The following is a 15,107-nucleotide window of genomic DNA, read 5'->3' on the forward strand; positions in this document are numbered from 1 at the left end:
ATACTCAATCAGTCAAATCACCTCTTTGACTGGGATACATTTGTGATTCATCTTCCAGTTGCAGCTTTCACAATCCAGGCAAAATCCACAGAGGTAGTTTTGAAGTTGTACATTTTTATTTTCTTTAATTACATTTGTTTATTCATTATAAAAAGTACTGAAGAGGAGACAGTGTTTGTGTGGGGTCAGGTTCTAAAACTACCAGGAATATGTCATAATCATACCTTTTTCCTAAACTGAAACTTTATTCATCGATAAAAGATCTAATTCCTAAAGAGGGTGCATGAAAATAATGAGCTGGTCGTTATTTCTAATTAGCCAGAACGAGAAGGCAAAGTTAAGAAGATAACCTTCATCACCCGCCCGCTGTGCTGGTTGGGGCTTATTCACCTCAATGGTTTCTGATCGCTGCTCAGGCAAAGGACCTTTTCCCTGGATGCAGGGAGCTACCTTCTACGAGCAATCCAAGTAACAAGGGCAATAGTTAACACACTTCAGCTTCACACCTGCAGTTCTGGGCATTTACAGGAGATTCACAGAGGAGAAGAGTGCTCTTTAGAAATTGTTGTCATATTTTGCTGAGGTAATGAAGATTTTTAAGGTAATGAGGCAACTGGTTGTTTTCCATTAAGGCCCACAAAGTTACAGTCACCATTAAATAATCCACTAATTCTGCAGTCAACTAATGTTCTGTTTAATCCCAGTCTATTTCTGAACAACGATATCTCATTTATATAGTTATAATCATCAGTTGTTGATAGTAGGACAAGTGTCTGGACCGTGGCAATTGCAGACAAATGAGGCTTCATCAGGTAGGCAGTCTGGTTGGAATGGAGGTGTTGGTTAAATGGCCTGTTTCCAAACTGTACGAGTCTGTGACTATATCAGCAAAATTCAACTATGGTTCAGTCAAGACCAACTACAGAGACTTGTGCACAAAACCTAGGCTGACAGCACAGCTCTTCCTCAGTACTTCACTAGTTATCAAAGATGCTGTTTTTTTGCCTGAGAAGAACAAAAAAACAAGACTCTTTGAGGTAGACGTAGAAGATCTCAATCTTCCTTTAAAGAGCAACGGTGTCCACCAAAGTACCCTGATCAATATTCATTATGCAACAATATTATAATTACTTGGTGATTGCAATGATGCTGTTTGTGGAACTTGCTGTTGGCAAATGAGCTGCCACATTTTCCACCCAGCGACTACCTTTCATTTTATTGGCTGTGAAGTACTTGGGAAGTCAAGAGTTTGTTAACGCACTGTAAAAAACGCATTATCACAGGAACACGGGAGTTTAGGAGCAGAAGTGAGCTATCTTGCCTTAACATTCAATGTGCTGGTGGTTGATTTACCCCAGATCATAACTCCTCCTCTTTACTTTATCCATGTCCACTTTAAATATATCCAAAGATCTGCTTGCGCAATTCTCTCTTTCTAAGAATTCAGATTTAAATGCCCAGCCTCTATCTTGTCCTTAAATCCATTGAGACAAATCTCTAACGATCATCTTTCATGTGATTTATAGGCATTCTTTGAATAACGCGGGACTTCCCCTGCATCCTTTAATGCCAGGAGGGCCCAACCAATAATTCCCACACATTGTATGTTACACCAGAGATTTACCATTTCACATCTGCACACTGATTCATAAGTTTATTTCAGGCCTTGTAATGTCATCGTCACTGGGGATGGTCCATCTTATTGGTTTGTGTTCCTTTGGAAACATTAGTGTTGGAGTTTCCAAATTGATGGACTCCAATAAAATCCACTTTAACCGATGTGCCTATACCATTGCAGTCTAGGCATAGACCAGTGGCAGATGGTGTTTATGAAATGACCTTAAATCAATCGGTGTCTGAGCAGAGTAGAGAAAGTAGGGAAGGAATGAGGGAAGTGGAAACAAAACAGAATTTGGAACTCACAGCCCAAATTGGATCAGCTCTTTTGTTTTGATAATCGATCTTCCTCTGGTTCTCAAGTAGTTGACAAGGTTACCCTGGGCAAAAGTAGAGAAAAGAATGTTTACAGATGTTGAAACTTTCCCACTGGACATTTGGTTCACTGCCCCTTACAGCATCCTGAATGCAGACTGTCACATGTCCTTGTATTACCAACACTGACTTTTAAAAATATTCTACTGGCTGTGAAGCACCTTTGGGCATGAAAAGTGAGATTAAAATCCAAATATTTACACTATGGAAAAATCTAAGCACTGTTTACCTCAGATGAAGTTTAAGCAGGACCTTGGATGAAGGTCCTAGTAATGAGTAAATCTGATTACAATGCAATGACCATTTCTGTGGATAAGAGCTACATTTCAACATCTGAGCCCATATACCGTCTAGTGTAGCTGATATACTAATCAAACAATGTTCTTTCACCAGGTTAAAAGCCAAGATTATGAATCTAGTTACTGCTCATAAATGTGTTGTGATACACGTTGAACCCTTTCTGTTTACCATTGTAACCAGAAAGATCACCACCAAAAGGTTATTCTAACTACTTGGCAAAAATATAACTTATAGACCAGGTAGCTTGTTTGATAAGCACCAATTAAGGTTAGATTTTTTTTCCTACTTAAGGGGTGAATGGCAAATCAACAGATTTGTAATTTTCAGACAAAAATCAAAGAATTGTTGAGTTTGGAATTCAAAACTAACAGAAAGGTCAGTAATGGAGACACAAGAGACTGCAGATGATGGAAATCTACAGCAACACACTGGACAGTCGACATTACAAGATGATAAAAGAGACTAATTCAGGAAGTCAATAACATACAGTCCGCTGGAGGTACTCAGCAGGCTCAGTGGCATCTGTAGGGGAAAGGAATTTCCTATGATTCGTGCCTTCCAGCAGGTTGCTTGTTGCTCTAGATTCCAGCATCTACAGTCTTCTGTGTCTCCAAAGGAAGATTAGTTTGATGTGGATCCAGTACTGGGTTGAAACTCCAGAGCAGCTAAATTTTGGAGTTTATTTTGGGGTTTGTAATATCCTCAAAGTATGGGATAAATCCACACATGAAAAATGAGTTTTCAAGACACTATCTGAATCAGAATCAGGTTTAATATCATTGACATATGTTGTGAAATTTATCGATGTTTTGTGGCAGATGTTGGATTTTCTTTAAGAAAATAGAACAGACTTGATAGGAGTAGGTAACATTTAAAGCACTTCGGGAGATTTGAAGAAGAGAATTTTGCAGAAGGAAGATCTTTCAAAATCCTTTCAAGAAACTTGCATAGGATAGTCTCTCATCTGCATTAATTATCTGGATCTAATATTCTCACAATAAATCCCTTCCTGACAGATTCCAAGTCACAGTGTGGGGCAATAGAATATTTAAAAAACTACACTGTTACCCAGGGACCAGTCTCTACATGACAAGGCGATGGTAATCAAAATGGGTTGTAGACATGAGAGTAGAATAAAGAAGTCATACCTTGCTCATGAACTCAGTCACGATGTAGAGCCCATTGTCCACGATAACTCCTAATAATTTCACCAGGTTCTTGTGCTGCAGTTTACTGTTAAAATAGGAAGTGAAGTGAGATTGTAAAATCTTCCTCTGCTGGGTCTGTTCTCTGACAAGTTGTTTTATGTCAGGGAGAAGGAAGAATAAAACCCAAGGTTTCTGTTCTTGGTCTTTATTCAGTGTGTGAACAAATTAAAGGAAGGCTGGGAGAAAGTTAGGGCTAGAGATGTTGTTCCTTTTCAATCACTAGAGCTTATCTACCACATGGCTTTTGCATTTACTTAATATCAAATTGTTGGGAGTGAACATGCAACACTGGTCAAGTTAGGCTTATGTCATATGCTCAAGTACCTGTATGTGTATGTAGATGCAATGAAAAAAATTGCAACAGCATTACAGGCACACAACATTAGCGCACAATAGTCAGAAGAAAAACATAATTAACATCTCTACAAAATTATACAAGAAAGAACACAATTAGAAGCAAAAATATAAACAAAGGTTATTGTAACACACAGTGGTCAAAGTGCTATTGTACTGAGGTGCCCTCACAAAGTGCTGTGATTGGATGTAAATGAGGTAAGTTCATTATAGGAGCAAGATGTCCCTGTGCTGTGAGACCTGTTCTGATGGACGTTCATTAATTTGAAGTGTTATCTGTGTTTGTCTCTCCACAGTTGTTGCCTGAGTTGCTTCTCTTTTCTATGGCACTTTGCTTCCAATGGAATTGTGACATATAGCCAGTAACTCCATACTCTAGGGTCCTTCCGTTCCAGATTCCAGGTTGTGTTGGAAGCGGTAGCTTCCCACATTGCTTTGAAATGCAGAGAAAGCATTCGGAGAGGAATGGAACTGCAATCATAGTGCCAGGTTGGATGGTCCCTTGCAAGGTATGGGGAAGGTTGGATCCACCACTTTTAAGGTCAACTTCATGGAGCTTTAGACCGAGACAACTATTCACTGATTGTGACGCTGGGCAAACATAAGGATTCCCAAAAATGATTGCACAGCGATTTCTTCTTCTTAGGCAGTCTCAGGCAGTACAAGATGATAAGAGGCATAGATAGAGTGGACAGCCAGAGTCTTTTTCCCAGGGTGGAAACGTCTAATTTGAGGGGGCAAAATTTAAGGTGATTGGAGGAAAGTTAAGGGGAGAAGTCAGAGGCAGATTTTTAACGCAGAGAATGGTGAGTGCATGGAAGCCCTGCCAGGGGTGGTGGTAGAGGCAGATATATTAGGGACATTTAAGAATGTCTTAGATAGGCCTGTAGGTGATAGAAAAATGGAGGGCTATGTAGGAGGAAAGAGTTAGATCGATCTTAGAGTAGGTTATAAGGTTGGTATAACATCGTGGGCTGTATGGCTCGTACTGTGCTATAGAGCTCATCAGAGAAGAGATAACTTGCTTCCGCTTTGGTTCTGAAGATACTGGAGTGGTTGATGAGTTAGTTTGGGGTCCTGGTTTCTGCCACCAGAAGATGCTTGGGGTGCAGGTCGGTGGGTCACACAGGCAGTGTAAGCTGATTCTCCTGCCAACTGTGTGCTATTTCTCCATTTACCGATGCCATGCCAAATGTTTCTTCTCTGTTTTGAGCATCGATGGACCACGAGTCACTTAATGATATGTAACCATGGTGCCTGTGATGTTGGATTCAGGGTAGCCCACTTTGGACACAGGTTGCCTGAGAGGCACTGTCTGATAATGGTGCCTTTGTAAGGTTCTTACGAGCTTCAGTACTGATCTCCCTGTAACAACATCTCCGCTGGTGCTGATGTCTTAGACCAACGGTGGAGATAACAGAGGAAACAAGATGGTGGCTGGTCCAATGATCATTGATCCTGTCATGGCACAGGAGATGCAGCCTTCCCACTGGTTACTCAATCAGACTATTGTAATGACCTTTAGGTGTCAGAGCTTGGACTGGGGTACAGTAAGATGTCTTTGTGCTTGTCCCTCTGATGAAACTGTGTATTGGTTATGACAAGGCTAATCTCCAAGCACTTTGTTAAGAGAAGAACCTTGTTGAAGTTGGCCTTCTCTACTTCTTCCTACTGATGAAGCCTTGCACTTTTGGCACCCCGACTCTGAAGTCACTGAGGAGGATCAGTCTGAAAAACCCCACTCCACATTCCAGAGGAAGACAAAATTGGAGTGGAAGACCTTCTTAGCATTCTCTGTGGTGAGCATGCATTTGCACATCTTTAGAGGAGAAGCTCCAAACTATTGTTTACGTGCAGATAAAAGGATGGGTGTTACACTCAACATCTGCAAGACCAAAGTCCTTCACCAACCTGACCCTGCACCACCTCACTGTCCATTGTCTATAAAGATTCAGGAGACCCTGGGAAAACATGGACTTCTGCGTAAAGTCAGAAGCTATCTCTCAGCATTGCATTCAATGTGCCAGCATAGTCCTTGGTCGACTGAGCAAAAGAGAACTTGGTCAAAACCTCAGACTTAGCACAAAACTCACAGTATGTAACCTCTACACTTCTATTTCATTCTAAGATCTGGATTATCTGAAGTAGTCAACCCAGGCTGCTGGAAAAATATCAATGTCATCTCTGCAAACTTCTACAAATTCACTAGAAGGATTTTGGAGGCCAACACCAGCAGTACTGAGCTCCACTCACACTAAGTCAGTTGTATGCCCAACACCAGATTCCCAAAACAGACACTTTATTCTGAGCTCCGTCACAGGTGGAGAGAGGAAAATCTTCAAGGATGTGCTCAAGTCTTCCTTGAAAATATATATTTTTGTATAAAATGCTAAGAGGCATAGATAGAGTGAACAGCCACTGTCCTTCTCCCATGGGGGAAATCGCTTAATGTGAGAGGTCATAATTTTAAGGTGATTGCAAGAAAGTATAGGGGGAGATCAAAGGTAGGGTTTTTTACATGGACAGTGATGGGTGTGTGGAACGAGCCACCAGAAGTGGTGGTAAAGGCAGATACATTAGAGATATTTATCAGTTAGGCACATGAATGAAAAAAATGGAGGAGTATGAGGAGGGTAGGGTTTTTGGGGTTGGTTAAAAGGTTGGCACAATGTTGTAGGCTGAAGGATATGCAGCATCCCCACTGATTCTTGAATAACCTGGCCCATGCCTGCTCAGTGCAGACAAACATTTGGGTCATAGTGAGAATCACGAATCTATGCCTGGAAACACTGCAGCACCTCAACACCAAGCAACCTGCCCACCAGGTCTGGCGCATTCAGCCCTGACATGCTCCTGCCGCAGTCCGGTTGGAACATTGTCCACGTTGTGGAAGCGAGGCAGCCTTAATCCTGACAACAACAGCAGGCGGCATAACACTGGTGTACTGATACTCAGCTGGTGGGTCTTTGGGTGAATACTGTGACTACTGCTCCACCTAGTGGCCATATCTCAGAACTCATAACCACCATCCAGAACTTGAAAATACAGTTTTTCATCACATCTGCACTACTTTTGTATTGACCTTGGGGCAACAGGTCTACCAGTTAACCCACCATCACACTTGTTGGATAGATATACTGCCACTGAAGTGCATTCATTCACATTCAACCCAATTAAAATTCAACCAGCTCCACCTCACCCCTCGAAGTATCACCACCCGTATTTTAAAACAGACAGATACTTCATTTTTTTCCACTCGAGTCAGCTGGCACAATGTGAATCTTGGTAAAGTGTAGAAGCTGAAGTCCCACATCTCAGAATCCCTGATAAAGGATTTTGTTTCATAACCTTAAGGGAGGGGAAAAAAATCACTTCTGCTTTCCTCTTTAAAATGCAACTTGTTAACACATTAGAAAGAAAATGTACTCTGTGTCCACTGGTGGTCAGTCACTACACTAAGTCACTGGGCAAAGACTGACCTCACTCAGGGGGTTAACTGGACCAATATAAGTGGCATTACATGCAATTCTCAGTCAGAACTCTGCCTCCTGAATATTACCCTGCACTGAAACCTTCAATGGGCGAGATGGTGATTGAGAAATAAGCTATAACATGGCAGACGTCAGCATTCACAGGAAAGGCAGGGATGGAAGGAGGAAAAACCACACTTACGTCATGACAGAAGTTTCCTCCAAGAAGGCCTGAGCCATGACATCGCATTTGATGTTCTTTACAGCCACCTCCTCCCCGATGTATTCCGCTTGAAACACAGCTACGCAAATACAAAGTGCAGATTAGACTGTGCTCCTCTGAAGAACTTGTCGACATACTTGAGAGTCGTTTCAGAATTTTGACTCAATGGTTCACAAGGGAAGTAAACAGTATTTGTCTGATGACTTGTACAGCCTGAGACACTTATAGGGGGATTTCTTAAAAGCAGAAGCTGAATCAGAGAAACCAGGAAATAATACTAAATGATTGTTTGAAATAAACTATAATTAAGTTTGTTAAAGGAGGAAAGAGGTGGAACTGCCAGAAGTTTAGAGAAATACACTCGGTGGTCGCTTTATTTTGTACCTTCTGTACCTAATAAAGTGGCCACTGAGTGTATGTTCATGGTCTTCTGCTGCTGTAGCCCATCCACTTCAAGGTTCTATGCATTATGCATTCAAAGATGCTCTTCTGCACACCATTGTTGTAACATGTAGCTATTTGAGATACTGTTGCCTTCCAGTCAAACATTCTCCTCCAACCCCTCTCACTAACAAGGCATTTTTGCCCACAGAACTGCCACTTGCTAGATGTTTTTCTAGTTCTCGCACCATCCTCTGTAAACTCTAGAGACCTTTGAATGTGAAAATCCCAGGTGATCGGCAGTTTCTGAGATACTCAAACCTCCCCATTTGGCACCAACAATCATTCACAGTGAAAGTCACTTAGATCACATTTATTCCCTATTCTAATGTTTGGTCTGAATAACCACTGAACCTCTTGACTATGTCTGCATGCTTTTAGGCATTGAGTTGCTGCCACATGATTGGCTGATATTTGCATTAATGAGCAGGTGTACAAGTGTACCTAATAAAGTGGCCACTGAGTGTAATTTGAGAGAGTGAGGGCAAGCTAAATGCTAATAAAGGAATAAAGGGACGGGTTTAAAGACAAAGATTAAAATTTCTTGAGGTTTTTCTATGCTGGGAGCTAGAACAGGTAGGGAACAGTGAACTGTGATGGTTAAACTTGAAGTGGAAAATACAGTAGCCATGCTTTAAATAGACTGACGACAACAGAAGGTGGAGTTGGTGACAACAGCCACAGTGTCTTTCTAGCATTTGCTTCTGAGTACTGGACAATGGTGGCAGTGAAACCACAAAGTCACAGGGTTGAATGGGTTGTTCAAGCTGTGTGCAATCTGGTTAAAAATTAGGTCACAATCAAGGTGAATAAAGAAACCATGAAAGAGCTTTCAGCAGAATCATGTGATGATGACTTTGATCTTCTTGATATTAAGGCAAGTGTAGATATTGGACAAAGATTCTAGTGGAGACATCAGAGGGGTCAAGACAATGGTGAAGTTAAAGAGCCAGGTGTCATAATGCTGCCAGTCAGGTACATGTGGTGGGGAAGGGGAGCAGCCCGAAGATGGATCCTAAGGAAGTAAAAACAGATCGCTTAAATAAATTCAGTGGATCAAGCAGCTTCTATTGTTTCGGCTGAGACCCTGCATTGTGACTACAAGGGAACATGGCTGGTTACACTAATGTGCCTGGCAGGAGAACTTGTTGCTGGTGATGGTGGATTTTGCCCAAACAATAGCCCTGGGGGTGGGACAGAAAGTCTGCCATATTTAAAAAATGAACTTAGTTTGTTTAAGAAGGGAGCGTTTAAGGAGGAGGCGGCCCTCTACAGGTCAGCATGGGTCATAGATGTTGAGTCCAGAGGAAGAGCAGAGACTGATACAGTTTGGCACCAGTGGCGTCGCACGAGTCGCCATTCAGCGTTGAACTCATTTAGGATCGCCCTATCGGGACAGCGAAGAGTGAGCTTTGTTCTATGCCTAAACCAGGTTGTAACTTCCATGGAGCATACTGCAGATGGAATTGTTTCCCATTAGTTCTCAAAGTTAGCTTCACTCCCATGGTGAGTTTGTTGGGGCTGAGGTGGAACGTTACAATGAGAAGAGATTAAGGGAAGTGTTTCACCCAATGACGCAGGAACTTCTGACACAAGCCTTCAGTGCCATTGTGTAACATTGTGGCAGGAAGGCGAAGATAATTGTCCGAGCCCGCAAATCTGAGGCAGGTATTGCACAGTCTGTCTCGATGGATTAAAGTTTTAGTAAGGTTCAGAAAAGGCCAAATGTGGTGGTTGGTGCTGGTCCCAGCCCACTGGAAAGGTGAGTGAATCATAGTCAGTGCCCTTTTCCTGGAAAATATAGGCCCTAGTTATGGTCTGTCAGTTATGTTGAATACCTCATATTGTACACATGCCTGTCTAGATACTCAAAACAGTCAATCCACCCCAGGCAGCATCGGGGTAAGAGGTCACTGGGTGGAATGAGGAAACAACTCAAAGAGGTATACAAATGTCTCCTTAAAGAAACACAACGTGACTCATTACCATTCAGGAAGGAGGAGTAGGAGTATTCAGGATAACATTGAGGATCTCAAAGCCATGCACCAGGACCACATTGAGGTCCTGCTTAAGTAGCAGAAACTAACTATCTGCCTACTCCATCAGCTACCTCCTGCCCCTCTTTGGAGGACTCTACAGTCACCCCATTAGCTTCAACAGCCACTTCAGAGCTCACAAGACTGAATGTTACATTGCACAAAATGCTGGAGGAACTTGTGGGTCAGGCAACAAAATGACCAGTTGATGCTTTGGGCCGAGACAGGATGTGATAAAGGGTGTCAACCCGAAAAGCTGGTTGTTAATTTTCCTCCATGGATGCTGCCTGACCCAATGAATTCCTCCAATATTTTGTGTGTTGATCAAGATTTCCATCATCTGCAGAATCCCCACAAACTTATCCATAAACAATTAAAAGAATAGAAATTAATTCATTTATCACTTACTCACCTCCAAACTCCCCTTCTCCTATCTGATCTCCTATGTTAAGTTGCTCCATATTAAGTAGCCAGCCAGCTGAAACAAAGCAGAGATAGAGTCAAGAGAAGGGAGAGTATACCCAGTGCAGTTTGAACAAAGTCTCACAGTTCATGATTTATTTTATTCTCCAACGGGAGTCTTTCCTGAGAAGACTTAAAGACATCTCAAACTACCGTGAGAAGGACAACCTTTTAGAACATTGCTGAGGCTGTAGGAAATGTACGCCTGCAAGCTGTGGAGTCCCAGGATGGTGATGTGCTGAAGGAACACATGTACATTTCTCAGTCAGACTGTCTTGTGACCTGGAAGGGATCTTGAAGGTAACATTCCTCTGGCCTGCTGCTTTTGTGCTTCTGTGCAAGGCTGCAGAAGGGACTTGGCAAACTGCAACAGTACACTTTCTCAGCGAGACACACACTAACTACACCAGCACACACAAAATGCTGGAGGAACTCCGCAGGCCACGACCTCAAGACTTCTTCAGAAGGGTCTTGGCCCGAAACGTCAACTGCTTACTCTTTTCCCACAGATACTGCCTGACCTGCTGAGTTCCTCCAGCATTTTGAATGTATTACTCTGAATCCCCGGCAACAGCAGATTTTCTCTTTTGTGTTTGTGATACTGTAACCACAATCCACCACATGAAGAGGGAACAAAGACTACGAGTGGGGAAGGTTGGGCACATAAAGCAGTTGTTTTGTTCCACACCTGCTATATAATTCGTTCCCTGAAGACTTCTCTTTAAAGCATTAGACTCCAACCACAGAAAGTGGGGCTATGTCTGCAAATAGTTAATGGTCCCTATAAATAGCACTGGTGGTGGTAGGGGGTGGAAGGAGGCGCCTTCTCACTCTCGTTGCTCATTCAGCTGTACAAGGTGAGCATTAGCTGAAGCATTGGGCTCCAATTTAGCCACCTGATATTAAATCACTGGCAATGCTAGCTGTCTTTATGTTTTCCTGCTTTGCATGCCTCCAGCTTTGGCATCATACCAACACTCTTGCCCAAGTGTGGCAGGTGTGAATCACTGCACTAATGCGTGAATTCTCATCAGTTACTTCAGTGGAAATGATTTAGCTCTTGTCAAATGATGAAAGCAAGGGAGTAAGGGAACGTAGCCGTTGTGTATAGAGCTGTCAACCACAGTCAAAGCCACAGAATTATGTACATTCAGAGGTGGAATGCATCATTTATATAGTTCACTGCAGCAACTTAACAAAGCTTCATCAACAGTATATCCCAAACCCACAGCCTCCACTACCTGGAAGGACAAGAGCAGCAGACACCAGGAATTTTGGGAATATTGGAGCTTGCATGTTCTCCTCCAAGTCATATTGTGATTCTACTTTGGGAATATGCCTTTGATTATTCATTACCACTGGTTCAATTTCCAGGAAATCTGTACTCTACCTCTCTAGGGGAGTACGTTCATTACAGGGACTCCAGCAGTTCAAAAAATCCAACTCACACGACCTTCTCTTGGCCTATTATAAATCACCATCATGTCTTGGCCTTGTCATCAATGCCCACAGTTCGGAAATGAGACAAAAGATGGCAAGAGAACATGCTCAGGATTTTTTTCTTTAAAAATAACACTACAGCAATGTAATTTCAATGAGGGTAGAGTAAAAGTTAAAAGTAGCGCAGAATTAAGAAGATGAAGAAAATAAGTGAATGAGAGACAAGGGCCTTCTGGTTTAAGATGGTGCTGCAGAATACATTTGACAGCTCATTGGTAGTTCACTAAAACATTACTAATAACACATTTTCTGAAGTAAGTCGTGATAAACTATCACTGCAAACAATGAAGAAGCAAGTGGGGGTGAAGCTGATTAGAAGGTGCATCGCAAAGTCGAGGTGCAACGTGTTCAAGACGGGGTCGCAGACGGAGCTGGTATCACTGTTGGAGTTGGAGTGAGCAATTTGGAGAGGAGTCAAAGTTAAAGAGTTTTGCTGCCCGTCCACCTAACCCGGGTGCAAGGCTGGATCACTCCATGCGCCGAGCCGATTTGCAGAGATCGAGAATGGCTTCGGGCTATGATGAACTGAAATCGAGGCTTGGGCCTACTCTGGCAGGACTCAGTCTGGCTTGAAATACTGGTGTGTGCGTGTTTTCCCTCTTTTTCAATGCAGTAGTGTTATGGTCTTTCTTAGTTCTTAATTAGGTTCTTCTGGTCTCTTGCTTTGTGGCTGCCTGCAAGCAAACAGACCTCAAGGTGTACAATTTATACATTCTTTGATAATAGAAGAAGAAGAAGAAGAAGAAGAAAGCCCTTAACTCCGAGCGGAGTCATCGGGATGCCATCGTGACAGCGTTTTCTTTTAGCAGGCTTTCTTATTTTTACGAGGTCGAGTTGCTAGCTCGACGCTCAACCCAGCACGGATGGAAAGTGTGCAAGGGAGGGAGCCGGCTGGATTCAAACTCGGGAGCCTTCGCTCCGAAGTCCGGCACTGATGCCACTACGCCACCAGCCGCAATTCTTCAATAATAAACGTACTTTAAATCTTTGAAGTAATCCACAGCCAGAAGGGAGAAAGGGGAAGGCTTGGTGAGGAAGAATTAATGGTTAAAGGAGTGATATCATGCTGTAGAAGTTAGGATAGGTGAGAGTGGGTGGGGTAGTGAAATGTTCACTGGCTAAAGCAGGGTAGCCAAGCAAGGAGGAGTAATGCTGCAGGAGGGAGTGATCTCAAACGCATTCTTCGATATTAGTCTGCTATATTGGCACCTTTCTGTTATTACCTGCTTTGTTAAGATGCAAACCCACAGCTGGAAAGCATGATGAGAAAGCTTCAGTAAGAAGGCCTATGTATGGCAGTGCTGGTGTGAAAAGGTTGGTAATGGCTGTGTTGTTCTGTGCAGGATGTATCTACGTGGACATACAAGCACAGAAAGACAGAGGAAATGGTTGGGAAATCACCAGCTTTTAAAGAAGAAACTTGTATTTGAGGAAGTATGAATTCCAAATGGCTTCAGAGCTGGCACACTCAAACAGTAGGAAGGGGTCAACATATTGAATCACGAGGAGGCCCTGAGTCAGAAAAGGGTGCCCATAATCTAGGCTATGGTGATGATATATGATGAGGCATAAACACAGGGAGGAGCATAAAGGAGAAGGACCACACAACATTACTGACATATTTAGAGAAGACTGAACCCTAGGGGACTCAGGGGGAAAGAAAGGAAACCTTGGACAGAAATCTTGCTGTGTACTTACTGTCTTTATTGAAGGTTTACTATGTTTATCTCTGTAATACTCAATAAACTCTCCGACTTAAGTAAAGAAATTGAGTTTGGACCTTGCAGACCACAATTTGACAATAGCATGAGCTAAAATGGGTTTGTTTTTTTCTCTTTCTCACTCAGGTTGATTCATCAAAGAATACAAAGAAAAACCACTGGTGCTGGGATTACAGTTCCTAAAACACTAATCAACATCCATTGGCTCCAGCCTCCTGATATGGATGCAATCATTCTGGGAAGCCCCGATGTGGCATATATATAGAATGAACATGAAACTTGTATAAATGTGACTGACTCATGCACAGTATTTACCTTTTGACAATTCCTCTGCAGCCGACTTTGTGCCCTCCTTAAGTTTAGGTTTTGTTAACCTCGTGATGAGCCCAGATGCATCTTTCATATAATACTAAACAGAATAGACAAAAATAATAGATTTGATGAGATATTTATCACACTGAATGGAATCGACCAGCGAGTCTTGAAATTGTGTCCTTGCCAAGAACCAGCACTGCAACATTACCACCAACGTCCTGAGCATTTACTGTCAATTATTTTGCTCTTTGCAAGCTACAGAAACTGGTGCACGCTTGTTTAAGTGTTTAATATTAGTGAGCTGACTTAAGGTACAGAATAATGTCTTTCCTGCCCATCTGTACAAAGTACCTTACCACTAACCTACTTACCCATTTCCTTTCTTTAGTGATATAGCATAGAACAAACGCTTCCATCCCAACGATCTACACTGCCCAACAACCCACCTATTTAACCCTAGCCTAATCACAGGACAATTTACAGTGACCGATTGACCTACTAACTGGTACGTCTTTGGAATGTGATAGGAAACCCACTCATTCATGGTAGGCTTACCACATAGGTAAGCCTACTAATTTCTAAGGTCGGGACGTGTTCGGCACAACTTTGTGGGCCGAAGGGCCTGTATTGTGCTGTAGGTTTTCTGGGTTTCTATTTTTCATGGGGAGGACGTGCAAACTCCTCCCAGACAGCATTGGAATTGAACTCTGAACTCCAGTGCCCCAAGCTGTAAAAGCATTGTGCTAACTGCCACGTTACTGTGCCCGCCCAGCAGCTCGTACCCTCTTGTACAACCTACCCTAGGCTTGTTTACAGCACAGCTCTGAGTACTACATCTCCGAGCCTGGTTGAAGAGAATGCAGTTTGGTTCTTGTAAGGCAGATTCGCAACCTTCATTTCTTTAGAGGTTCTGCAGGCTGTTTCTCACAACGCCCATCAAAAATCCACAGGTGTAGGTACATGGAATCAATGTCACCTTTCAGAGTTCTGCAGCACGGGGAGCATTTCAACAAGGGTTGCTATCAGTGTAATCCTGTGCTTCAGGGACGAGCCAAGTCCATTTTCCCTAGCTGCCTTGGAAAGTT

At 42.7% G+C, this 15,107-nt stretch overlaps 1 protein-coding gene across 4 annotated transcripts in view; it reads right to left on the reverse strand.

The window, feature by feature from the left end:
* matk (megakaryocyte-associated tyrosine kinase) overlaps positions 1 to 15,107 on the reverse strand; it is an 82,750-nt gene that overhangs the window by 10,746 nt on the left and 56,897 nt on the right. For all 4 annotated transcript variants that reach the window (XM_073068694.1, XM_073068691.1, XM_073068695.1 and 1 more), the window contains exons 6-10: positions 14,023 to 14,116; positions 10,437 to 10,502; positions 7,527 to 7,626; positions 3,441 to 3,525; positions 1,924 to 1,997 (exon numbers count right to left, since the gene is read on the reverse strand). In XM_073068694.1, coding sequence (XP_072924795.1) covers positions 1,924 to 1,997; positions 3,441 to 3,525; positions 7,527 to 7,626; positions 10,437 to 10,502; positions 14,023 to 14,116 — 419 coding nt within the window. The remainder of the gene's footprint in view (positions 1 to 1,923; positions 1,998 to 3,440; positions 3,526 to 7,526; positions 7,627 to 10,436; positions 10,503 to 14,022; positions 14,117 to 15,107) is intronic.

Source organism: Hemitrygon akajei, chromosome 16 (assembly GCF_048418815.1).
Source record: "Hemitrygon akajei chromosome 16, sHemAka1.3, whole genome shotgun sequence".
Classification (NCBI taxonomy): domain Eukaryota; kingdom Metazoa; phylum Chordata; class Chondrichthyes; order Myliobatiformes; family Dasyatidae; genus Hemitrygon; species Hemitrygon akajei.